The sequence below is a fragment of the Chondrus crispus genome, genomic scaffold, assembly GCF_000350225.1.
Source record: "Chondrus crispus Stackhouse genomic scaffold, scaffold_93, whole genome shotgun sequence".
Classification (NCBI taxonomy): Eukaryota; Rhodophyta; class Florideophyceae; order Gigartinales; family Gigartinaceae; genus Chondrus; species Chondrus crispus.
Window position 1 is genome coordinate 246,638 of NW_005178827.1, and position 24,779 is coordinate 271,416.

Below are 24,779 nucleotides of genomic sequence, written 5' to 3' on the forward strand. Positions count from 1 at the left end.
TGTCGTCCGTGCGGTAGTCTGTAAGCAACACGCGTGTACAGTAGTGCACACGTGTAGTAGCAGCGTCCGTGCCATAGTAGCAATTATGGCGCTAGTTTTTTAATTGTGTACAGTACCCGGCACGCACTAGGCGGCAGGTACTGTACTACTGTACTGGGACAGGTGTCCGAGGCGTCCCCCTGCGGGGTTAAGACCTGGCACCCGTCCCCACCAGTAAACGGGGGCAAGCTCGCCCCCGTCCCTTTTGCGCCTACGTACGTCCGTTTTCGGTTGTCTGTCGCGCGCGCTGGCTTCTAACCCGTTACCGGTCGCTCCCGTTCACGCACCACGGGGCGACTGCGCGTAACCGGCCAGTGAGCCACTCCCTTTTCGCGAGCTCGTCCGATCGGTTCAATTGGCGCGTCGCGTCCGCGCCGCGTGCTCCCTCACTGAAGCCTCCGCCTCTCACCCAACCCAGGGCGGAGAGGAGTTATCCCACACCACACACACCACTGCCACCCGATCCGCGGCATAAGACCATCCATCCCCACTGCGATAAACCCGAGCACACTAACAAACGACTATTTTCCCAAACCCCGCGCACGCGAAACAAACAAAATGAACGATCAACCCAACTCGTCACAAGGACCCCTGCCCGCCTCAACAGCGGCAACTACACCTATTGGTATGACGCCCTCGAAATTTTTGCTTGCACAATCAACGCGGCACAACAACTGACAGCCGCAGCCAGCACAAGCAACAAACAGGCAGCCGACGAGGACAACCAAAGGAAAACAGATAAAATCAGGAAAGCGATCATGCAAAGCATATCCAAAGAAGTCGTTAAAATGCTCCCACTCCACATCCTCCGATATGACACAAGTACAATATGTCACATCATACGGAACACGGTCAACACGTCCACAACAGAGAGTCACAAACTCCTCGATGCTGAGGCCAGAAACCTCACGTACGAACCAGGACAAGACCCCAGAGACTACGTCGACAAGCATCGCGAACTAAGATATCGCATGCAAGTAGCACAGTACCCGAACATGAACGCAGAACCTGCAACTGTTCGGTACATGATCCAAGGGCTTGTTAAGCACCCAGACATGGGCCAGCTATCCATGATCATGGCCGGGAACCCCGCACTAACGATCAACGCATTCACAAACCATGTCCAACAAGTGCAGATCATGCAATCTCAGATCCAGGCACAGGCCATAAGCCCAACGCAAAGCGACACAGACGAAGCACCTGACCCTCTGAACGAGTTGCAAGCCAGGCTAACAGCCCTCCAGACCCACATGCCTCACACCGGCGACACGTCTGAAGGTAAGAACAGTTACATACTAGACTCCGGTGCAAACCCTACCCATACGGCCACACCCCACGCGCGTATGAGACCCAGCACTGGGACACTAACCACTACTGCCACCGGCCACCGCGCCCCTATCACGCACAAGGGAAACATCACCATCCAACAGAAGAATAATCGAATCACGATACCGGCGGTACTCACCCCGGAGATTCAATAAAACCTTCTCTCAGTCCATGATCTGACCGCACATGGACAAGTCACGTTCTCAAGAAACAAAGCCACGCTCCACGACTCGATCAAGCTGCCAACTCCAAAAATCACAGCACGCTTCCACAACGGGCAATACCGCCTCACACCGGATGCGACAGCCAAAGGAGCGCGCACTTACCACCGTAAAAACCAATCCACAAAACCACGTCTTGCAGGACAGCAGCCCAAACCCACACCAACACCGCAGACCGCAACACGCGCCAACGACGAACTCACGCTCAACACAACGCGACACAACACGTCCAACCTGCGGAACGCCAAAGCGCCACCAACCGGAACAAGCAGACAAACTCCAGCGCAGCAACAAATGCATGAATGGCATCTCAAATTAAATCATGCCAACCCCCATACCATAGCGCTGATGTCAAAACATCAACTGCTCCCAGGCATTCCCCACGGGCTCCCCAACAAAAGCACCACAATGACATGTAGTGGATGCATCGATGGAAAAACGGCCACCAGACCCCACCGCAGGACAGAGCACAAGGCCGGCAAAGGCCAAAGCCTATCCTCAGACGTATGCGGTCCAATAAAACCCACGTCGAACCGCAACGCAAACTACTTCATCACTGTAATAGACATGCGCCACGGTGCATATGGGTATACTGCATCAACAATAGATCGCAGGTGCCCACGACAATAATCAACGCCATCGACCACGTAGCAGCATCCAACGGCCAACAACTCCACCTACTAGTCACCGACAACGCCAAGAAATACCGGGCCAAACAAGTCCAAGAGCAACTGCGTGGCAGGGGCATCACCTACTGCGCCACAACCCCTTACACCGCGCAAGAAAACGCTCTGGCAGAGCGCATAAATCGCACACTCATAGAAAACGTCAGAGCCACACTGTCACACAGCCAACTCCACGCTGTGCACTGGCAGGATGCGTTGCATTATGCAGTATTCAAATATAACATCACGTACCACCACACAATCCAAAGCATACCACATACAGAGTGGTACAACGCCAAACCCAAACTCGCAAAAGTGCTAACATTCGGACAGCTCGGATTTACACCCATCCTAAAGCCTCACCTCCCCAAACTCCACAAAAAGCGAAACAAATCAGGTATATGTATGGACTCAGTGAGACACACAAATGTGTGAAAAACATCCAGACAAGGCAATACACAAAAATCCGAGCGAGCAACTTCAAGCCATACCAACGCCATCGGGACCCATGCATGACCAGAAATGTCGTATACAGTGCACACAAGAAACTCAATCGCAAAAAGTTTGCACGACCGATCCCCACCACGATCGACCACACCACGACCGCCCTCAACACGACCCGGCAAGAAAGAAAATTCCCGGACGCTCACAAATGGAAAAGGGCACACAATGACGAGCTCGATCAACTCGACAAAATGTCCGCCATCGACTGGACCTCCACACCACCCCCCGGCGACCGAAAAAAAATTCTCCCAACAACGATGACGTACCGATACAAACACAACGTCACTCCGGACCACGTTACACGCAAAGCGAGATGTTCCATCCGCGGAGACCACATGCGTCCGCACATATACTACGACCCAGATCGGACAGCCACGTATATGGCAGATCGTACCACGATCCGATCCCTTTTTGCGATTGCAGCATCCATGAACATGGTCGTTGAGCATTTTGACATAGCAGGCGCCTACCTCCACGAAAACTATAGACACAACAAAAAGGTCTTCTTGTGGAAACCCGCACGCTTCGACGGTACATACAAACACAAACCCCGTCACGGCGAACTCAAGGGCAATGTATATGGTACACCAGCAGCATCCAAAATATACAGCACAGAACTGCATACCCACTTCAAAAACATGGGTACACGCAGCTGCGGTCGGACACATCGCTGTTCATGAAAAAGGACAGAGGATACACCATCCTCGTAGGCATCAGAATGGAAGATTTCCTACCCGTCGCAACCCACAGCACCCTGATCGACGACCTATACAACGTGCTCACAGCCAAATACAAGGTCAAACGGCTTGGACGACCCGACAAATATTTGAACTGGACCATACAGTACTCAAAAGCCGGCATACACCTCGCCGAACCGCAACATGTCGACAGTGTCGTGAAGATGCTCACAAAGACCCAATGCAACCCCAAAAGCACACCGTACCGGGATGGTGTCAAAGGCGACACACCAAACCCCACAGAAACCACACGCGAAGATATAGCGGTAATATACGGCAAAGCAGTCAGAGAAATTCGGTACATCGCCGACAGTACAAAACCAGATATCGCGTACGCAGCCACCACCCTCGCACGAGCCCTAAAGGAGCCGATGCAACGACACTGGAAACTCCTCTTGAGACTCGCACAATACCTCCACACCATGAGGACTCAAGACATACTCATGACCAGAGGCAACCGCCGCAACGTCACCATTCAAGCCTATTCAGACGCAGATTTTGCGAACGACGAAACCTCGCGCAAGTCAGTATCAGGAATGGTCACACTCCTCGATGGCTCCCCCGTTCAATGAATTGCACGTCAACAACCCATTGTTGCAAAGAGCACGTGTGAAGCCGAGTATATAGCACCGGCAGAAACAACGACGCTGACACTGTGGCTCACTAACATGCTAAAAGAAACCAACCTCAACACAAGCCAACCCACACTGTACATAGACAACACAGCGGCAGCACAGATGGCCAAAAAAGACAGGAGCCACAAGACGCCGCAAATGTATCGACATACGATATCATTTCCTCCATGAAACAGCGCAAACAGGCAAAATCAAGGTAACGCGCATACCCACAGAAGAACAAAAAGCGGACATATTCACTAAACCGCTCAAGACGATGCTCTATACAAAACAAAAACAAAGCATCCAAATACAACCCCCCCACACAGAGCAGACCTCGCGTCGGGGGGAGTGTGGATCCACCCAGAACCCAGAAGGACGCTCGGCCTGCCTGAGCCTCTGCGGTTTCACCCAGATAAGACAGCACCCCAATAGGGCACTGCCAATAGGGCGGCTCGTAGTCAGAACCAAATAAAGCTGCCGTCACCTCCGCCCCAACAGTGGTCGGAGGCATCGGACTCTTTCTGGCACCACACACAGACCACCTGATCAGACACTGACTGAAGTTCTTTGTACCTTCGAAGGTACTGTACTTCCACACTGCTCGGTGAATTCAGAGTAGGTACAGTACACTGAAGCGTACATCCAGCAAGGTCCAGCAATCCCAGACATCACAGGTTTGCATCACATTACAGGCCTTGGTTCATTTTCTGCACAAAAAAACATATTTCTTGATTATTGAGGGTTCGAATCAGCTGAACAAAATTCTGAAATGACGAAATCCTCAAACTTTGCCGAAGGTTCTGTTTTTCACAAAACCCACAGTGAAAAGTTTCTCCCCTTTATTAAGCCAGAGGCGACATAGTTTCATTCTCGGTCTCCCGTCGTGACTCACTCAGGCTAAGGATCGGATAAGAACCCTCTTTATTGTGTCTAGGTTTTTTCGTTCACAGACGAACACATCATGGCTTCCGTCGTATGGATGGCAGTGTTCATTCTGCTCATGATCGAGCTTTTCATCACCGGGCTTTTGGTTTTGCCCCTTCCCCGCCTCATCCGCAGATTCATTGCGAAAAAGATTTTCACATACGATCTTGCGAAGCGTGTGCGCTTCTTATCGAATTTTATCATCTTAGGTCTGGTGTTGGCCGTGTCTGATGCAATCACCACTTTGCGTCGCCTCGAACAAAAGTTGGACATGAGTAGTGAAGGTGTGAAGCAGCACACGGGCGAAGCCAGAACTGGATACATTGAAGTTAGCATGGACAAGCAACGCAAGTTCAGGGCAGAGAGAAATGTACGTTTGCGAGCTCCGTTTGAACTGATGAGGTCTACCTGTGGAAACAAATCTTCATTATCTAACAATGTTCTTTCTTCATTTACTCGGAATTCTGCTGTCCGGGAATCGGCGGGGATCATGTCACTGACATGACACACAGAGCAAGTAGTGAGACACCGTTCATGAAAGACACGCCTGTTCCACAGCGACAGTATAACTGACTAACGATCTTCTCTTGTTTGTGAATTTATTATCACAGTGTACCTTGCTGGTTTCGCACTCACGTTGATGTTTGTCATCGCCCGGATTGTCGAACTGATGCAGCAGAATACGGAGCATGAAGACGAAAAAGAGACATTGTCACAGAGACTCAAGGACATCGGCGATTCCGCCGAGAAGAAACTGGGTGGGCCGATCACCGACATCTCAACCGCGACGGAAAGTGAATCGACGCTCCGAAAGCGCAGCGGCACAGCTACGGAAAATGCGGACAAAAGGGATTAGAGGTGTTGTCCGTCACTAGACTAATAGGGCGATGGTTGCTGTAACTGTATTGAATGGAAACAGGAATAATTCCGTACACTACTTGCGTCGTTGATGTAAACCAGCACCACTAACGTGCCACGACGGCGGATCCTGCCTGCGTTCTTCTGGCCGTACGACTGGCTGTGTAGTGTAAATGTGGGAAGGATCCTGGGGATCAACAAATGCGTCATTCTGATCAGGGAAGAATTGGGCTGGTGGCGGCGCAGACTCGTTCACGGCGACGGGCGGTGCTTGCTGCTGCGTCTGTTGCGTTTGGGCAAGTTGTTGGCGTGTGGCTCCTAGGACGTTGTTGAATATGGGGAGGAAGGTGTTGACGCCACCTTCTGCAAAGTTGATGCGGATGGACAAGTCGCCGGAAAAGGGCTGCTCGTCGTAGTACATGATGCCCGCAGTGAGGTTGATGCAGCCGAAGATGGGCTGGTTGAGCCTCTCGTCGTAGATGCCGCGGAAGGGCATCTCGAAAGTGGCGGCGCCGGCCTTCTGCTGGTCTTGTTGGCGGATCATAAAAACCATGCTGTGGTGCGGGCAGGGAATTTGTAAGCCGAAGTTCACACGCGGGAAACTGTGCAAGGCAGGGAGCGGTTTAGTGGTGATAAGTGCGAAACGAACCGCAAGTTGGTCATGAAGAGGCGACCTTTGAGACGCTTTGCTGTGCGCGCGGAGTCGCGGAAAGAGACCTCGGTCTTGTCGCGGGTGAGGAGGAAGACCTCGCCCATGAACGGCAGCGGGAAGGGGCCTTCGGGACCGGTGGTAAGGGGAATATTGACGGCCATTTCGTGTAGTTTGGTACGTTGCCTCAGCAGAACGGGTCAAGGAAGGAGATGCTGGAAGTGACACACCGGGGGGTTTCCGATGGCACTAATGTTTTGAACAACAAGACAAGGGGGGACAAACCGGAGCATTGAGAGAGCATATTGGTAGGGGCCAGCAATGTATTTTGCACTGTCGGGGTCGTGTACTGTAATTGGTCTCCAAGTTTGGTTCAGGTTGAAGTTCTCTCCGAATCTGATTCGCTGGAAATTAAATTTCGTTCATCCCGGATGGCGTGTGTGAGAGGCGTCATCAAACTGTAAACATACAGATGTAAGGACACTTCCTTAATAGGCACAGCACACGTGTGTTCTATTGTACTGAGCTGTACTCACTGGTCACTCTCAAGGCAGCTGAGATCAAGCGAGGTGCTCCTGGACATGACACGGATCTGTAAGATCGGGTTTCCCATCGTCACTCGAGACCCGTCTAGAGTGTTGTAACCAACTTGCTGCGCTCTTCACGAGGGAGCAGTCCATCAGGCGTCCCGCGATTTCGTTCAACACCCTCGTCCCGCCCGCCATGTCTGCCCGCTATGCCTTTGCCAGCTCCTTCATCCTCCCCATCTTAAATCGCTCCCGCTCTGCCACCGCCCCAATTTTCTCACCGCGCCACCTGTCCTGTCGCCCGACTCCCTGCACATGGACTGCGACTGCCACAGGGCAGCCATCCGCCGCCCCGCCCTTCGCGAAGGACGCTCAGCCCGCCGCGCCGCGCCTCTTGCGGAAAGGCGACACGTTGGACTTGGTCATCGATAAGCTGGCATACGGCGGCGCCTCGGTCGCATACATCCCGCAATCCCCCGAGCGCGTCGAGGAGGACGTTGGTATGCCCGTATACGCCCCAAGAGGAGCGCATCCTGGCGAAATTGTGCGGTGCGCTGTCACCAAAGTCCGACGCCGCGGAAAGCTAAAGCTCGACCCTTCCATCACACATGCCACGCCTGTTTCCACTAGGTCTTACGCAGAGGCCATTTTTGTAAAGCGTCTGGCAACATCACCACACGCTGTGGAATCGCCTTGCAAGCACTTTGGTAATTTCAAGCTCGGCGGAGGAGGGTGTGGAGGGTGCTCGTCTCTGCACGTTGCGTATCAGGAGCAGATCAGGCAGAAGCAAGCACAGATGAATAACGTTTATGCAAAAATTTGCCGGAAGTATGGCGTCAAAGTGTTACCCGTGCTTGAGTCTGAGCATGCGCTTCATTATCGGAACAAGATGGAGTTTTCCTTTGGGCGCCGCTGGTATGAGATAGGTGGGCAGCCGAATGAAATTTACATGAAAGGTCCTACCAACTATGAGTACACGGTGGGTTTGCATGCCCCACAGCGCTACGACAAGGTCGTGCAGATAGAAAGTTGCCCCATTCAACAGCCCATTGGCGATGAAATTTTGAACTATGTTCGGGAAAGAAGCCCCGCCTTACTTTTAGAGCCCTACGACACCAAGAAAAAACTGGGCTACTTGCGGAATGTCGGGATCCGAACCTCGACAAACGCCAGAGGTGAAGTGGAGGTCATGGTCAATCTCGTCACCAGCCCTTGTGATGTGCCAGGAAGACTGGTGCCATTTGCCACTGAAATAACAGAAAAGTTTCCGTCTGTCGTGTGTGTGGTACAAAACATGAGCGGCGAGAAAGGGGGTCACGATATGGATGAGGGCCGCGAACGTTTACTGGCCGGCTCGAAAAAGTACATCGAGCAGGTGCTCGGTCGACTTGTTTTCCGTATATCTGCAAATTCCTTTTTCCAAACCAATCCAATGCAAGCCCAACTTCTATACAACGAAGTCCAGAAGGCGGCTAAACTGACTTCGGATGATACGGTGTTGGATCTATTTTGCGGGACAGGCACCATCGGTCTTTCTCTTGCAGCAAGTTCGAAACACGTTGTGGGGATTGATATTGTTGCTTCAGCTATTGAAGATGCTAATGAGAATGCCATGGCGAACAACATTGCAAACGTTACTTTCGAGCAGGGCAACTTGGACAAGGTGGATGCCGTACTGAAGGGTGCAGGTATACCGGACGCAAATGTTGTCGTTGTGGATCCCCCGCGGGCTGGGCTTCATCCGGGTCTCTTGAAATTCCTGGCACAATGCCAGGCGAAACGAATTGTTTATGTGAGTTGTAACCCTGTCAGCCAAGTGCGCGACCTTGAACTGCTAGAAGAAAAGGCAGAAGGCAGATTCCGAGTTTCAAGCATACAACCTGTGGATATGTTTCCAAACACACCACATGTCGAAAGCGTGGCAACACTTGAACGTGTCTGACAGAGAATTACTGGAATGAGAATTTTGGCCTCAAGAATGTGGTTCGACTCAACTGGCAGGTTTCAGACCCTTTCACTTCATCGTTATTGCAACGGCATTAAGGACAAGCTAGATACAAGGAACCGACGATACGGCGAGAGAGCACACTCTCTCTATGTACAGAGGTTGTCCTGTTGTAATGGCCGCATATTGTGTTGCCTCCGCACAGGCGAAGGATCTCAAACGCGAAAAAGAACTGAACATCACTATCCGCAGGACGTCGTCTACCAGAGCCACTTCGACAAGCTTGTGGTAGATCTCGATGGATGTTGTTCTCGTTGTCTTCTTTTCCGCTTTTCTGGTCGAAGGCAGAAAAGGTTCATGGATCGAAACGGAATCCCCGAATGATTGCCACCCAGATTGGGGCGTAGTAGGCCTGTGTCTGAGTCTTGAGTAAGGGTTCTATAGAGGTAGAAGCCAAATTTGCGCAAGGCCACATTCTGGAGGGCACCATCGACGGGCGCTATGAAACATTTTCGAGAAGTGCTCAAAAAGTGGCTTGCTGTCCTGACGTCCGAGTCGTCGACGATATTGGAGCCCTTCGGGCGTGTTGTGGATTTGACGAGAACCCAGACGCAGGTGAGATTCAAGTAGTCGAGCATCTCCATATCGGTCCTGACGATAGATTCGAATGATGAAATGTTGAAGTAATCTGCACACAAGACGACAAGCTTTGGAGACTGTCTTTGGACTCTCATAATAAGCTCCGGTCCGATAGAAAACATGGGACACTCGATTAGTACGATTCGAAAGAGTTTCCCATTTATATACAGGGTAGATTTGGATCTGGAAGCGATATCAGCCCCATCGACAGGAGGGAATGTAGCGAGGAGGCGTTGTGCTAAAGGCATCAAGATTTTTCTGGAATGTCCGATGAGCGCGATATTATGTGGCACTCGACCTGTGAGAATTGGAGATGAAGTTTGTGCAGCTGGTCGTCGAGAGTTGGAAGCGTCTTGCGTAGAAGTGTTGGTCGCCGAATGGGGGCGGGTGTGAGGGGGCGGGGAGAAGAGGCTGGGATGTGCTGATCCTGTTTGTCGAATGTGTCGAAACGCGATGTGGTGCTCTCTGGGGAGCGACCTGACGGATGATTGGGCCTGGGTAGCGACGCTAATCGATGACATGGAGGTGGTCCGCGAGTGAATAGACGCTGTGTCGTCATCTCGCGGCCCGACAAGGGAAGGCATGCTTCGGCGCGTGCGGAGGCTTCTCGGAAGTTCGGCAAGGACAGGTTCATGGACACCTGTGTGGTGCGTCGATGTGGATGAGCGTGAGGGATTGGGTCTGTCTGGGAGGAGACTTGGGGTGACGAGGGCAAGCGGGAGGGGGAGTCCGGTTGATAAGAATGTGATGGACGTGACTGTCGTTCGACAGACGGGGCAGACTTTCAGCTGGGAACGACGGAAGCATGTGAGGCAACAATGAGTGTGTTGACATGGTGCGAGAGTGATGTCCTTGTCGGTGTCCATGCAGACGACGCATACTGAGGACGAGGGGGGAGAAGAAGGGGCTGGTCTGAGAGGGTGGAGCGAAGGATCGAGTGGGTTAAGAGGGCTTGGTTTCACGCAAGGAGATGAAGGGGTGCTGTTTTCGTTACTCGTGTTCATCGGGTGAGAAGTTTGGGCTTCGGACATGTTGAGGATTTTTAAGGGAATCGTAATGAACGCATGTCAAACACGGCATTCAAGAACCGAAAGGCACGGTGAGGACGTAGACGATAGGAAGGAGGAAAGATTTTGAGTAGAAGAAGGATGACTTGGAAGAAAATGCGGGGTGGTCGTTGTTAGGTTGGCGCACGAGATGGGGGCGCCTAGCTTGTAGATGGCGCCATGTGCACTGCGAAAGGTGCCCTTCAAAGAGTACCGTCAGGGGAATCGGGCGATTGGTGGTTAGTCAGAAGGGGAGATGGGGAGAGGAAGCTGAATTGGAACTTTCTCTCCCTCTGTGCGATGCCCTTATTTTTTTCGAAGAAAAAGATACAAGGGCACTGTCCATGCAGTCATGCCCCATTTTCCCATTTTCTTTGCAGGTGCGCTCGACCTGGAGGCAGCCCCTCGACCGCGGGAGAGCGGAAGGCCGGATTTTGCTTAAATTTCGTACCGCCACGTTGCCTCGCCTTCCTCGCAGCAAGCGAACGTACAGTAGCACGCGCCTCCGCATTTAAATTTGAATTTTCTGTTTTTTTTTGTTTTTTTGCATTGCTGTTTTTAGAAGGCCAGCCACTCACATTCTCATTCTGTCCCATGCGCCGTGCAGAGGAGTCCTGCACAAGTGCCTTGGAGGTCTGCACCAACGGGATCTCGGGAAAAGGAATGGCACAGGTGTAAGTGTGCTATGATGTATTTTTGAGAATTCGCCCTGCGAATTCGCCCTGCGGTGGTGTACTGTAAATTACTGTGGTTTTAGGTCCGAGCCCTCGCCACCCACTACTGTACACGGTTCCACGACGCACACGTTTTACAACGTATCCACGACTTCCACGACGGACCCGTGGCCCATGGCGTCATTTTTGGGATCAACATCTGGTGAAGTGGGCCTTGGAAACTCTTTCTCGTGGAGGCGCCATGCAGCGATTGTGATGTGAATTTACTGTACTGTACCATGCCGGCGGGGGGCATTGGATGGCAGAGGAGCCGTCCCGCCAGCAAGGCGACCAGGCTAGTGCGGGAAGCAAGTTTGTGCGTTTGCATCGCCGCCGTGACGTAAGATCAAACCTGAATTTGCGCAAGGGTTCACCGTAACATTACTTCTTTGACTTGATCGCCGGCTGCTCCGCGCCCGCGGACCAATCACAGAACAACTGCTGCTCTAGAGACATCAGCGTCGCGGAACAGATTGTCGCCGCGAGAAACCCCGGCAGCCAACTCATGTCACGCTTCCGTTTCCGACCTTAGACCACCATCGTCATGTCCAATGTGAAAGCGGGGATGAAATCGAACATCAATGTTCGAACATCAATGTTCAATTTCATCCCCGCTTTATGTCTACGTGCTCTTCCGCTGCGCTGTAGCGCAATGCCCATATAAACGCGCCTTCCTCATCGCACCCCGCTATCGCTTCATCTCTCTTGCGCGCATTCCACCTATCCCACCTACCACACAACTCGCCTTCACAATGGCTTCGTCCACCCTCCTCACCGAGTACGCCGTGACGCTATACGAAATGACTATCACGCGTTCGCTCCGCGTCAAATGGCTCGCCGCCGAGCTCGGCATCCTCGACGACATAACGTTGCGCCCAGTTGCCCTCCTGAACCGCGAGCAGTACCAGGCCCCCTTCAAGGCGCTCAACCCCATGTCCGCCGTCCCCTTGCTCTGTCTGACGCACAAAGAGACGAAGGAGGATACGCTTGTCACCGAAAGCGCTGCCATCTGCCACTTGCTGACCGATCAGATCCCCACCGGCTCTGATTTCAAACCGCCCGCGACAGACATCCCAGCCTACGCGGCGTACCACCGCTGGATCGCCTTCGCGGCAGCCTCCATGGACTCAATTTTGTGGCAGATCCGCCTGAACGAGCAGCTGCTGCCCGAGAAAATGCGTAGTGCGACGGCCGCTAAGGTGGCTAGAAACACCTTCTTGAAGAAAGTTGTGCCGACGCTGGAACAGGTGTTCGAGGGAGGCGCAGAGTTCGTGTGCGAGCCGCACTGGGCCGGGTTTTCGACTGCCGATATTATGGTCGGGTATGCATGCCGTTGGTCAATGTGGTATGGGTTGTTGGACGACTCGCCAGTCCTGCTGGCTTATGTAGAGAGGGTTATGGCGAGGAAGCAGTTTAAGAGGGTGTTTGGCGACGGAAAGTTGTGAAGTGGGAGTGGTTGTAATTGCAGAATGTGCACCATGTGGAGAGTTGGGCTGTTGTGAATACCGCAGCAGTTTCAATGGGAGCGACAACTAGAGCTCAGACTTTTCTAAGGGCAGCGGAGCGACTTCACGTGTATGAAGTATTCTGTTGAGATGGGGAATGGGGAACGGGAAAGCGCTGCTTTGGTACAGAGTAAAGTCTCGATATGAACCGAAATGTGGCGCGAGTGTTCGCCTTACCGAGCCAGTTCATATGAACTGTGAATGACTTTATTTTTCCAGAGAAAATTTCTTACGTGCCCCTTTTATTTGGGAATTTTTGTTACGTGCCCCCTTCTTCACCTCACCCCCGAACGATTTTCCGGTAGAGGTACACAGTGTCTGGGGCTTCGCAAGTCGTAGTGTAGTGCCCAACTTGACCACAAGCAGAGCAACGCGACTTTCGTTGAGGCGCTGCGACCCCCTGTTTCCGCCGTTTCTTCGGCCGACCTGCCTGACTCGGAACTCTCCACGCGCTCATCTGTCTGGCAATAGGCAGAATCTGCAAATCCACGTTAATGTTTACTTGAGAGGCAAGGGCAGCAGCAGCAACATACTGGCGTTCAAGTGTTGCATGATGAAAAACAGTCGATGCTCAATTTGTGTCCAGCTGATTCCAGTGTGCAGCCTCTGGGACGTTGGCATGCTGCTCGCGTAGATTATCAAACACTAGCACACGGCTAGGGGCTTGCGCTTTCGTTTCCCCTTTATTGCGTCGCAGGAGTGAGCGAGATTGAGTTTTCCCACTCTCCACAAGCCGTTGTTTGCCCTGCGGTCTGGTTGAGCGTTGACAATGTATGAGCACTCCTGGGAGGGGCACTTTACACGCAGGCGCCCGGGGTCTGACTTTTTTACCTTGTGAGATCGGCCCACGGTGGCGCACAGGGCTAAGGATGCCATCAAGATGCTGTGCTTGTCAGGGAACGTGCTCCCTTTGATCAAACTCATTCCGACGACGCCCTCTTCACCTTTTCATCACTCTAGCGCCCCCAAGGGAAGGGGCTTATATAAAGGGGCTTATAAAAGGGGCACGTAACAAAAATCCCCAAATAAAAGGGAGCACGTAAGAAATTTTCTCATTTTTCTAACTTTCAGGGGGAGCCGATGCTATCCCACAGGACGGGCGTTTAAGAGTCACATTTGGGTGGGACATGATAAGGCCGAGCCGTGATAAGGCATACGGGCGATGGTAGCCGAGGCTACACTGGACCATATCGTGTCGCTAAGGCGCTGGGAGAGACGGGACTTGGCAGTTCCAAATAAAGTCCCAGTGCGAGTCGCGATCTGACGAGCAAGAGAGTCAAGTACGGATGTGGTGCGGGCACTTGGGGCGCCAAGAGTGTCAAATGCAAGAGGACGAATTTCTAATCAAGGGGAGGTAGATCAGCGTTGTCCTCCAGATGCAGTGCAGCGCGCATAGTTCGAACTGTGAACAGTGGCGGAACTGCTCATGTACACGTGTAGCCGTGGTACAGGTACAGGGTACAGCATACCTTGGTCAAATGACCCTGTGTGTCGACGGGCGACGTCGACGGGCCCATTCGGACATTCAGAACTCTTCCCGTTGTGAATCGGCCTTCCCTCTATTTTCATTCTGCCTAATTAAGCATGGAGAACATCCATGTAGCTGTGTCTCGTGCGACATCAGCTGCGCTTGATGCAGCCGAGCAAGCGCACGCTGCTGCGCAAGCAGCAGCACTGCACCCAACAAGCAACCCCAAGAAACCGATGCAGGTCGCCCTATCTGATAGGCAGAAGGCTCTGAAATTGCTGGGATTTCAAGGCGATGGTACCTGGAATCTGAAGCAAAGACGTATTGATAGCTTCTGTCGTCGCTGATGGTTAGTTTCTAGTGTGCTTTTAGGCCCCGACAAAGTGAATTCTAGTTTTTTTCATGCTTCTTATGTTCATTATATCGCGTAATTCATTCTATCGAGTCTGGTTCACCTCACAAATACCAAACTGTCGTTTCTGGGCCAAAAAGCGGGGTGGCGCCTCCCTCACAGCCTTTCGGTCCACTGCACCGAGACAGTTCATCCTATCAGGTACACAGCTTATCGAGACTTTACTCTGGACACAGTTTTCAAGCATTGCTTCAGTGGTGATATTTTGAGAGATTGTTCATAACGGATCGAGACGTATACAGTAAACAATAATTATGCGGACAAGTTGCGTACACCTTAATGTGTATCTTTGCATGACGATTCATCTGCGCACCGTCGCTGGGTGTATAGCACAGGGTTAGAGCGGGATACTCTCGTGTTTTAATTTTTTTAATTTTTGGACACAGCACGGCGGGGATGGGGCGGAAGGTTTGTAGAGAGGTACATGGGGTAATTTCAGCGAATGTTTCGAAGCAATGGATGTGGATTGAGCAGAGTTGGGTGGCGGGAGGTGTAGATATTGAGATGAAAAGGCGAGTGGGGTGAGCACCAGTGCAATTCTCAAATGTCGGCCACAAACGGGATATGGACCTTTCGGATTGGATCTGTAGGGTTTCGATCCGGGTGTTCGATCCAGAGTCGGATCTCCCCCGTAGTCTGACAGTTAGCCATGCGTTGGCGTTCTTCTCGGGCATTGCCGATGTCCGATATTGATGCCAGCTGCCGGCAGCAATGGACATGTGGAAGATGATGTTTGCCTGTTGAAAAAACGAATACTTGTAATCGAGCTAAAGGGGGGAATATGCGCTGGAATTCTAGCAATTGCGAAACCGCCACCATTTGGAAAAACAGCTTGTCTGGTGCAGGGAAAGGGGCCATGTGTGGTGGACCGGCATTGGGAAAGGCGGATGGGAGATGGTGGACCGGCATTTGGGAAAGGCGGATGGGAGATTTCGAGATTGTCTTTGAGGCAGAGAGACAATCTCTGGAGGCTGGAAATTTGATGGAGGCGGTTTACATCGGCCTAAGCGGCATGGAGACAGCGTTCATGCACATCCAAAAGTGGGGCAACAGGGATTAAATTTTTGCATGTCATGCTCGAAGCGGCAGGCCCGCGGACCAACAAGTTGCGTGCTCACACAGTTTCCCCGGACAAGCGGTGCAAGCGGTGCCCGAAATTTTGCGGTTTATTGCATGTGCGAGGGCATCTTGTCGCCGGTGGCGGAGATTTCCGCCTCGCACGCACATTTCTCCCTCGCTGTCGAGTGCCCCGGTTGGCATTCACACTCGTCCTGGCCGAACCGACGCTCTCAGCGCCGCCGCCCTATCCCATCCGACACGAAATATTTATCCACTAAACAGCACATCTCCTGCCGCTTCCCCCCTCCCCGCCTCTATTCATGCAAAGCCTCCTCCCACACCCTGTTCGTTTCACGCCTGCTGCCAGGAACAACCACCCCGCTTCCCACTCGAACCGTCACCCTCGTCCGCCCCCCATCCCAAACCAACTCGTTCCACACGTCGTACTACCCAACTACCGAAATCCTTCCTGCCGCTTCTTCGCACTACGAACTGGCCCTAGTCTGTCCTCCTCTCGGCGATCCCCCCGCCTCTCCTACCCTTGCGCCCACGTCGCTCTCATTTCCATTCACGCCCGCCTTGTTTACTACGCACAGGCGCTCTCAAGAAAACTACTGCCGACCGCTAAGAGTTCAGCGCCACGGTTCCGCCCTAAACGCCGCCCTCCGAGCCCCCGAACGACAAGCCCTACTCCTCCCTTGTTTCTGCCAACCGCAACCACCACTACGTCATGACCGCCGAGGCCCACCACGGCCCGCGCCTCCCCGACAAGCGCAAAGCGTCTTCCGCCTTCGCGACCTTACCTCCGGTCACTCCCCCCATGCTGGATCCCGGTTTTCGCTACCCGCGTCTCACCCCGAACCTCCGCGAGATGATTCATGGCTTCAGTCAAGGAATTCAAGAAGCCTCCACCCCAACGCACGACTCAACGCACGACTTTCTCACCTCTCCTGACCCTCAAGCAATGTACAACTCCCTGCAGGTTGGCTCCCCAATTCTCCGCGATTTTTATCCCACTAGTCAAAGCCTCATGCCACAAGCGGCTTACGAACACAACGACGGCTCGGGCGAAAGAATGGAGAAGATGAGCGCCGCCTGCGCTGAAATGAACGCCCTATTCTGCAACTCGATGAACCCTAATGATTCGGGCTACCGGTCAGATGGAAACCAACAACCAGGCATCATCAGTATGATGTCCTCTCCAGAGCTCCGTAACGAAACTGGTGACGCTAGCGGTAGTGGAGGGAGTGGGTTTTCGTCTAGTGGAAGTAGTCAACGACGGGATGGACAGAAGTCTTCATCTGGTTCCCAGTCTTCCTCACAGACTCCTCCACCTGCTGAGACATCCTCGTGCACTCCAACAAACTCGCTACCGGATGAGTCTGCAAAGAACGAAGGGGAAGTTGCCAAGAGCGAGGCTCTTTTCGAGGGCAGCGAGAAGTTCAAAAAGACTCCTTCAGCTGGAGAAAAGCAAAAGAGGCCATCCACTAGGACAGCGGGTAAGCCTTCATATGTTTCTGAATCAGTTTCGGGTTCGGTTTCGGGTTCGGTCTCAGCTCCAATCTCCGCTGCGAGTGTGCCACCCCCAGCATCGCACGTGCAAATGCAAATGAAGGCATCGGCGATGATGGCGGCAAATGCCGCTGCTATGAACCCTGGGATGGCGGGGCTATTGCCGTTCGCATGTGCCATGCCGTCACCAATGGGTCACATGCTTCCGCCCCCAGGCGCAATGCATTACCAAGGCAGACCAGTGGCGTTTGTAACAGGTGCCAACGGGACGGAAATTATCCCTATGGATATGTTTGCGCAAGCTACGGCGCTGCAGTATGGGGCTGCAGCGCAAGCCGCGATGTCAAGAATGATGCACCCTGTTGCTGGACAAGGGCCTGTGCCTCCCAGACCAGCACCACATTTCGAAGCAATCGGTGGAAGCCGAAAACGGCGGAGAAGGCAACTGCTGGAGAGAAGTGGGTGTACCGAGGAGCAAGCAAGACAGAACCGAGCACACGCATTGACGAGACTACGACAGAAAAAGACGTTGAGAAGTCAACAAAGCAAGGTGCGATACGCATGCCGGAAACGGATTGCAATGGTTCGACCTCGGGTAAACGGGCGGTTTGCGACGAAAGAAGAAGTGGAAGAATGCAAACGAAGCAATAGCTGAAACTGATGTCTATGTTTATCTGATGTTTATGCTATTATGTGTTGGGGTTGGGGTTGCCGAGTCAGAAGTTGACGTCCTTCAGATAGCCTAGGAGAAGACAAGGCTACTAAAATGCTCAATGTTATTTGCGATTTGATACAGGACACTAGGGAAGCATCAAATTACTCGTGGCTACGTACAAGTTGCTGCCTTTGTACTATTATCCGTTGTATATACATTTATCTGCAAACCAATATACCTAAATGACTTTTGACGGAGTACTTTTGTGTGCATGTGTGTGTGGGTATGTGTGAGTATTTGTGAGTATGTGTGAGTACGTGTGAGTACGTGTGAGTATGTGTGCAAGTGTGTGATTTGCTGCCGGATGACGCTGAATCGTCGACGTTCTCGTTGACTTTCTCCGTCCGTCAACAGTGCTTCGTGCTGCTAATGGTTGCATGACCAAACATAGGGTATGACTGAATTTGTGTGTTAACGTGTACTTGATTTCAGTGTGGCTCGTGCCGAAAATGGGAGATCGAGAGTGAGGGTTGGCGTAGAGTCTCAAGGAGAGTTGGCAGATATCTGCGAAGCGACACATACAATAACAGACGGTCAGCGGGACGAGGCGGTGAAGCGGTTGACCGATGTGAGCGACAAGTTGCAATAGGGGAATGCCTGCAGATTTCTTCCACATCGGCACATGCCCCGATCCTCAATATGCAAAGCAACAAGCACACAGTCCTCTCACAAGCTCATGCTGGCATGCTGGCATACTGGCATGCTGGCATGAGCTTGTGAGAAGACTGTGTGCTTGGCACCAATACGTTTTTGCACAACGGTGTCCACACATTACGACCCCACGCGTCAATGCACAAGCTACAGTAATGCCATTGGTGTATCATAGTGTACTAGGCCCGCTGTAATTCATCATCCCTACACTCTATCGCAGTCAATATTTTGTGGACTGTACCATCTGTGACTGTACAGTATCATCTTTTGGAGACGCGCCCGTTGATTGGGCATTACGATGGCTCGCGAATGGATTCTGCCCAATAGTGTCGCGTACGACAACCGTCGACTGCCCACAACAATTCTCGCCCACAATGGATGACTGATGTCCACCCTTTGTGGCAACCATTGCCGAAGTATGGATCCTGATCTCATCACACCGCTGTTGTCGGCGACGTGTTCCCTCGCCTCCCTCTTCGCCAACTCATTACACATACATCATTACCGTTGAGGGCAACCTCCGTCCTGCAGGGGCTTCCGCACCGTGGACGCACTTCACGCTTCCAGCATGGCGCTTCCGAATCTCTTCTACCAAGTCGGCTTCGGCCTCGCATTCCTCAACACCCTCCTCGTCCTCTGGACCGTCTGCAAGCTAATTCACATTCTTCCAGGGCTTGGCCCGCTTTCACAGCGACACGCCTACAGCATTGCTCTCTCATCGACATGCTTCAACTACCTTCTTATCAAGGCTTGCCCCTGGGTCAAGCTCCGCGGATTGCCCGAGCTCGAACAGGCATGGGCGCAGATGGCTGCTGAAGGAGCAGCCCCATTCGTCATCGCCAATCACAACTCTAAGTTGGATTCCTTGCTCATCACCGCGCTTCTTCCCACATGGCTGGGACCCCGTATGCGATCGCTTATTAAACTAGCCTTGTTTAGCGAGCCGCTGTTTGGCGGCATTTGTACCGCGGTCGGACATTTTCCTGTTTATTTCAAAGGCTCTAAAGCAGGTATGTTTCCACGAGGCCTGGGCAGTTCCCTGCTTCTTCCCCATTGTTTTGAATGCCTCTTGTGACTAACGTCGGTGATTCGGTTTGCTCTTGCGACACTCGCTTTTGTTTGTCAGGTGATTTTGGTGTAGACAAGGAGGCACAAGGCAAAGTGGCCGTTGCCATGGATAAGTTTTTGCGAGAAGATGGGGGACTTCTGATGTACGTAGATACAGCCATCACCGACTCTTTAACATTCCTTTGCCATGCATCTCCCTCCTGCATAGGTCTAACTACAGCTAGTCACTGTTTTCTAACACACTTTTCTTTTCATCTCTACAGCTTCCCAGAGGGGCAATTGAACAAGACTCCGCGAAAGATACAGACGCTGCGCCGCGGTGCATTCAATCTAGCGATCGCGCACAAGAAGCCAATATGGGGCTTTATTAACGTTGGCTGCGAAAAAGCCTGGCCATATACAAGCGCGATGGGCGGTTTCCCGTGCGACATTTACGTACGCGCCTTCAAAGTAACGGATGACGCCTCCAAGTTTGACAATATCCAGCTAGCAGACCATGCTGGCAAGATCATGCAAGAACAGCTGGACGAAATATATAACATCATCGACAATAAAAAGTTGGAGTAGCCCGCGTTGTAGCGGGACAACTCGGCACCTTTTTGACGTGGGCAGCTTGAGGCTTGGGGTGCCGCTATACTGTACACGTAGACTATTTGTCGTGATCACGACTGCAGTTGAGGCAATTGCATATACCTGTGGTATGGCGAGCCCAACATATTTTGAGTTCTCTCGCCTCGTACAGAGTTGTTAATTGCCGAAGATTAGAAGAGAAAAGGCCATGAGGACACATGCCAAGGCTACCCATGGGCTCAATCGCTCCCCTGCGATAGCACACATACGCAAGAGAAGTCAAGAAAAGAACAATTTGATTTGGTCAGCAATTGCAACCTCCAGGGCCATCCTGTCATCGCCAGCGGGTTCGCGCGACAGGGTGTCGTTTGTCGTAGACTGCGTAAAATCAAATCGCGAGCCTATGCATACCGATTCGCGCAGCCTTCCAAAAGACGCCGAGAAATCCTTGTCGATTGCCGTCTAGCAGTGCGGGATACATAGTGTGTATGTAAGCGCAGGTGCAAATGACCAGGAGTAAGACGACGAGAAGACTCTGGAAATTGAAGAAGGCGGACATGGTGGAACTGCTGCGAAACGGAACGGAATTTGGATGCAATGAACGCCCCGAGGGACGGGTGTCCTCTCTCGCACCGGATCAGCGCGATTGTCCTTCGATCGATCAGCACAGGAGCGTAGCGTTGGAAGACGCATCCATCACGCAGGTGCTCTACGAAAGTCGGCGCAGACTGCTGACTGGGATGGAGAAGTTGATTGCTGGTACAGTACGCTACGAGCAGAGCTGGGCAACCGCGATTATGACACGTGTACTAGTTCAAATTAGAGGGAGGTTTACACGTTTCAGACGTGCCAGCAAGGTGTAATTCTTTGCGATGCACGCATCGCGAGTCCTGGACGTTTCCGCGGAAAGAAAAAGGAAACAAAAAGAAGGGTTTCTATTGCAATTCCTGAAAAATATAAACCTTTCGGGCGGGTTGGCGCCAAGACTTGAGTTCAACTTATCAGTCGGTGACAGCCCTCAAAAATACTGCAATTCCCTGTAGTATGATAAAATCTAGAGCATTCTTGGCGCCGCCGGTTAGATCAAAAGTCGACGCCCACGAGGTCAGAGGGCCCATTTTCCTCCAACTTCCACCATCCTGACTTCTTACCGTCATGTTCATCCCCTTCCTGTTTTACCACAATGCCTCCACCGACATATTATGTTCAGCGTTGAGTGCCTAACACATTTCCGAAGTCACGGTGGCGGGGATGCATAATGAGCTCTGAGCGCACGGATGTTGCTGATCCACTCTATGCACAGGGTACCAGTGCAGTTCCTTGCTTCGCTTGTAAAAGCAAAGATGTGTGAAAACCTAGTCTCCAAGTCAAACTAACCACACACACAGTCATGGTTTTTGCTTCCATCCATACAGGAAAGGTTCCGAATCCTTTTTCGTCGCTTAACAACACTGAAACTGCAGTAATCCACTTGTGCTCATACTGTAGGAGCAAGAGTAGCGGTTGGGATGTTATTTCAAACAAATGAAAGCACGGAAAGCATGTTGCCGAAAGAGCTTTGCGCGCCTGGAAGTCGCGCAGCAACCCAATTTCCAACCAGAGGTCTGACGTGAGCTGTCACATCTGTTCGTCATTGACGAAGAATGGCGAAAGCCGTACGCAACCCACCTCATGCCGACGACATCTTACCGCAAGCCGTGTCGGGATTTTGCTATATTTAATGTCACTCACAGTTCTCAAGGCGTGAAGGAAGCCTTCATTACAGAGTTTGCACGACTTTCTCGGTGTGATGAAGCCCCAGTATGTGAAGTGCTTCAGGATCCAAGTATGCACTTGCTCTGTCGTATTCATTTAAATCATACCCGATACGCTCGAAAGCTGTCCAGGCGGCATGATAGCTGCGGTACAACCGTAGGGACGCTAAACCGTAAACAGAAAAGGACAGGCTGTACCTAAAATGAGGGAGCTTGGGGGACCGCTTCACTGGAGCGTCAGGTAGAATAATCCGGAACGGTAGGAAGCACAGGACAAGGGAGGTACACCGCACTGGACACGTGCAGTCGTACTGGAGTGTAGAGCAGGACGACCGGTGGCGAGCTGGAAACCTGAGGGACTTACTTAACCGTACGGTAAAGGACTAGGGTAGGAAGTAAGGGGAGGCGTGCTTGCCTCGGTTTACCTCCAGCCCGGTGCCCCCCTATCTTATACGCCCTAGTAGGGCGGTGGCACCGGACGGACTACAGTAGCTGTACATACTGTAGCCAGCTTACTGCAGCTTACGGTAACTAAAAATGACTACTGTACTAACCCACCGATCGGTCACGCACCACGTGTACACCTGCACTAGCTGGTGCCACTAACTACACGTGGACTCTCACGTGGCCACATATACACGTGCTGGCCACGTATGCACCGTATCGGTTAACATCTTACTACAGCGGGTTGCCCTAAAGTTCCGACAGTTTCACAAAAATTTAAATTTAAAGTACAAAATATTGTGCTCTCGCATCGTAACTTCAGCAGTTACTCCTAAGCGATGTGACGAACACAGCCACGTTTGATTGGTCGCGATTGATCAACTTTCGCCGTATTTGTGAGGGCGCCTGGGGAAGCGTCTGAGAGGCCTTTCTTCAGCCAGAGGTGTCTTAAAATCCGGACAGCTTATCATATAGAATCATTCAAATTTCCTAATTTTGGAAGCCGGGGGGGTAAGGGGGTCGAGCTCACAGTTGTGGCATCGTCGGGAAAGATGCCCCAACATTCTTCGCCATGTCCAAGGTCCTCTTCTTTGCGGCGTCGCCACGCTCCTTCAGTGTGCGACGGGGCATGGCCATCCACTGAGCAAGCGGGATTTTGTTGATCAGCGCCCTTCGCATGTTATCCTTCATTTCCCTCCCTTTGCGCGCCTGCTCTTTTGCGATGGTCTTTGCTCTGGCCTTTTCCGCCCTGGCCTTCCTCTTCCCTTCCTCTTCGGCCTTTTTCGTGCATAAGCAACGTCCTGCGCCTGCACCTTTTCCAAAACTGCAGAACTGGTTACTGCCAGACCGACTTGTGTGTCAATAAAGCCTCTGCGGAGTGTCGTCTGTTGAATCTCCAAGCCACCCCTGATCATAGTTCGTTTCTCCTCAAGCTTCTGGGTCAGTTCTGTCACGGACAAGGGCCTCGCGTTTCCGTCACTGGTCGCTGGAACTGGGCGTTGCAAGAGAACTAGCGGATTTATTGGCCAGATTCCAGCTCGTCTGAACGCTGCCTCTATATTCTCTTTTGTGAACGAACTTTGCATGGCCTGCGTGAGAAGGCGAGCAAAGTCAAATTGGTCGTAAACCATGGACTTGTTGCTGCTTGCTACTGAGTAGATTAGATCATTCAAGATGCTTTTGAATGGGGAAAACACGCCAACGTCCAGGGGCTGTGTTGTGCCGCTTGTGTGTGCTGGCAAGCAGTAAGCAATCACACCGCCCTCCTTGAGAGTGAGGAGGAACTTGAAGCCAAGATGACTGCGGTACCCATCGTAGATGAGCAAGACCTTTCGATCGCCGGTCGTGAGATCCTTAACGCTTTTGACAAAATGTGTGGCCCATTCGAGAAAATTTGTCTTGTCACATCCTTCAAAATCTGGGCGTACTGTGAGCAGAGCATGGCGTGGGAGGCAATCCGCGATTGTCTCAGTGAAATCTTTGCCGTTCTTCTTTATCGTTCTCGTCCGTAGACCGGTGCCTTTAAACACAAACATATTTGTGCCAATGCTTCCATCCGCGCAAATGCACGCCATCAACGTTAATCGACCGACATGGAGAAAAAGCGGACCGGGATGCTGTCCACGGATGCCAGCGCGCGTTTACGTCTTCTTTGTTGTGGTGCCAGCCACATCTTTTCCCGGCGTTAAGCCGGCCTCGTCCATGTTGTAGACACGGCGCGCATCAAATCCCCATCTCTCAAAAAGGTCTTCCAGTGCCGCTCCATGCGTTGTGAGGGTCTCGCCATTGCGCGCCTTATACCTCATAGCCTCCTGCTTTGATGCTCTGCCAAATCTAATCTCTCCCTTATGTCGAGCATTGAATCCTCGAACCCACTTCTTTCCTGGGACTCCGTCTTTGAACCGCAACTTCGCGCGTCGTTCTCCAGGCATTTGTTTCACAAGCTCGTTCACAGCCTCGACGAGGTCCGTTTGATTCAGAGGACAGCCCATGTCTGCAAAATACTGGAGCCAGTCGACCAGGGTCTGCTCCTCTTCTGCCGCTAAATCTGGCTGACGCCCTGGGCATTTGCTTGTTACTCGATCCGATTTTTTATGCTTCGCAACGCGATCATGCAGAGTTGATTTAGGAATGTGTGCTTCTGCGGCTGCCTTACGCAAACTGATACCGCCTTGGATGCATAGTTGGACCGTTTTGGCTTCGCGTCGGTCC

At 52.1% G+C, this 24,779-nt stretch overlaps 7 protein-coding genes; all 7 read left to right on the forward strand.

The window, feature by feature from the left end:
• Positions 1 to 5,019: 5,019 nt before the first annotated feature.
• Positions 5,020 to 6,713, forward strand: CHC_T00008088001 (hypothetical protein). XM_005711964.1 is given in 4 exon segments: positions 5,020 to 5,403; positions 5,645 to 6,370; positions 6,371 to 6,452; positions 6,547 to 6,713. The coding sequence occupies 2 exon segments, from the start codon at positions 6,371 to 6,373 to the stop codon at positions 6,711 to 6,713; spliced, it is 249 nt and encodes an 82-aa protein (XP_005712021.1). The 5' UTR covers positions 5,020 to 5,403; positions 5,645 to 6,370.
• Positions 6,714 to 8,232: 1,519 nt separating this feature from the next.
• Positions 8,233 to 10,275, forward strand: CHC_T00008089001 (hypothetical protein). XM_005711965.1 is given in 3 exon segments: positions 8,233 to 8,361; positions 8,362 to 9,009; positions 9,010 to 10,275. 1 exon segment carries the CDS (start codon positions 8,362 to 8,364, stop codon positions 9,007 to 9,009), a length of 648 nt encoding a protein of 215 aa, XP_005712022.1. The 5' UTR covers positions 8,233 to 8,361; the 3' UTR covers positions 9,010 to 10,275.
• A 1,716-nt stretch (positions 10,276 to 11,991) lies between these two features.
• CHC_T00008724001 (Glutathione S-transferase) lies at positions 11,992 to 13,069 on the forward strand. XM_005711966.1 is given in 3 exon segments: positions 11,992 to 12,162; positions 12,163 to 12,855; positions 12,856 to 13,069. 1 exon segment carries the CDS (start codon positions 12,163 to 12,165, stop codon positions 12,853 to 12,855), a length of 693 nt encoding a protein of 230 aa, XP_005712023.1. The 5' UTR covers positions 11,992 to 12,162; the 3' UTR covers positions 12,856 to 13,069.
• A 1,725-nt stretch (positions 13,070 to 14,794) lies between these two features.
• On the forward strand, positions 14,795 to 15,059 carry CHC_T00008090001 (hypothetical protein). XM_005711967.1 is given in 2 exon segments: positions 14,795 to 15,004; positions 15,005 to 15,059. The coding sequence occupies 1 exon segment, from the start codon at positions 14,795 to 14,797 to the stop codon at positions 15,002 to 15,004; it is 210 nt and encodes a 69-aa protein (XP_005712024.1). The 3' UTR covers positions 15,005 to 15,059.
• A 909-nt stretch (positions 15,060 to 15,968) lies between these two features.
• On the forward strand, positions 15,969 to 16,808 carry CHC_T00008091001 (hypothetical protein). Its single transcript, XM_005711968.1, has one exon. It carries the CDS (start codon positions 15,969 to 15,971, stop codon positions 16,806 to 16,808), a length of 840 nt encoding a protein of 279 aa, XP_005712025.1.
• A 121-nt stretch (positions 16,809 to 16,929) lies between these two features.
• CHC_T00008092001 (hypothetical protein) lies at positions 16,930 to 18,281 on the forward strand. XM_005711969.1 is given in 2 exon segments: positions 16,930 to 18,021; positions 18,022 to 18,281. 1 exon segment carries the CDS (start codon positions 16,930 to 16,932, stop codon positions 18,019 to 18,021), a length of 1,092 nt encoding a protein of 363 aa, XP_005712026.1. The 3' UTR covers positions 18,022 to 18,281.
• Positions 18,282 to 19,217: 936 nt separating this feature from the next.
• Positions 19,218 to 21,060, forward strand: CHC_T00008093001 (hypothetical protein). XM_005711970.1 is given in 5 exon segments: positions 19,218 to 19,300; positions 19,301 to 19,742; positions 19,859 to 19,943; positions 20,064 to 20,367; positions 20,368 to 21,060. The coding sequence occupies 3 exon segments, from the start codon at positions 19,301 to 19,303 to the stop codon at positions 20,365 to 20,367; spliced, it is 831 nt and encodes a 276-aa protein (XP_005712027.1). The 5' UTR covers positions 19,218 to 19,300; the 3' UTR covers positions 20,368 to 21,060.
• The last annotated feature ends 3,719 nt before the right edge of the window (positions 21,061 to 24,779 follow it).

Coding starts and splice junctions, on each gene's coding strand:
- CHC_T00008088001 (XM_005711964.1), top strand. CDS start 6,371: ATGCCGCGGAAGGGCATCTCGAAAGTGGCGGCGCCGGCCTTCTGCTGG. Junction 6,453..6,546: donor CATAAAAACCATGCTGTGGT/GCGGGCAGGGAA, acceptor ACGAACCGCAAG/TTGGTCATGAAGAGGCGACC.
- CHC_T00008093001 (XM_005711970.1), top strand. CDS start 19,301: ATGGCGCTTCCGAATCTCTTCTACCAAGTCGGCTTCGGCCTCGCATTC. Junction 19,743..19,858: donor TTTCAAAGGCTCTAAAGCAG/GTATGTTTCCAC, acceptor TTTGTTTGTCAG/GTGATTTTGGTGTAGACAAG. Junction 19,944..20,063: donor GAAGATGGGGGACTTCTGAT/GTACGTAGATAC, acceptor TCATCTCTACAG/CTTCCCAGAGGGGCAATTGA.
- CHC_T00008092001 (XM_005711969.1), top strand. CDS start 16,930: ATGGAGAAGATGAGCGCCGCCTGCGCTGAAATGAACGCCCTATTCTGC.
- CHC_T00008091001 (XM_005711968.1), top strand. CDS start 15,969: ATGTGCGAGGGCATCTTGTCGCCGGTGGCGGAGATTTCCGCCTCGCAC.
- CHC_T00008090001 (XM_005711967.1), top strand. CDS start 14,795: ATGTTCATTATATCGCGTAATTCATTCTATCGAGTCTGGTTCACCTCA.
- CHC_T00008724001 (XM_005711966.1), top strand. CDS start 12,163: ATGGCTTCGTCCACCCTCCTCACCGAGTACGCCGTGACGCTATACGAA.
- CHC_T00008089001 (XM_005711965.1), top strand. CDS start 8,362: ATGAGCGGCGAGAAAGGGGGTCACGATATGGATGAGGGCCGCGAACGT.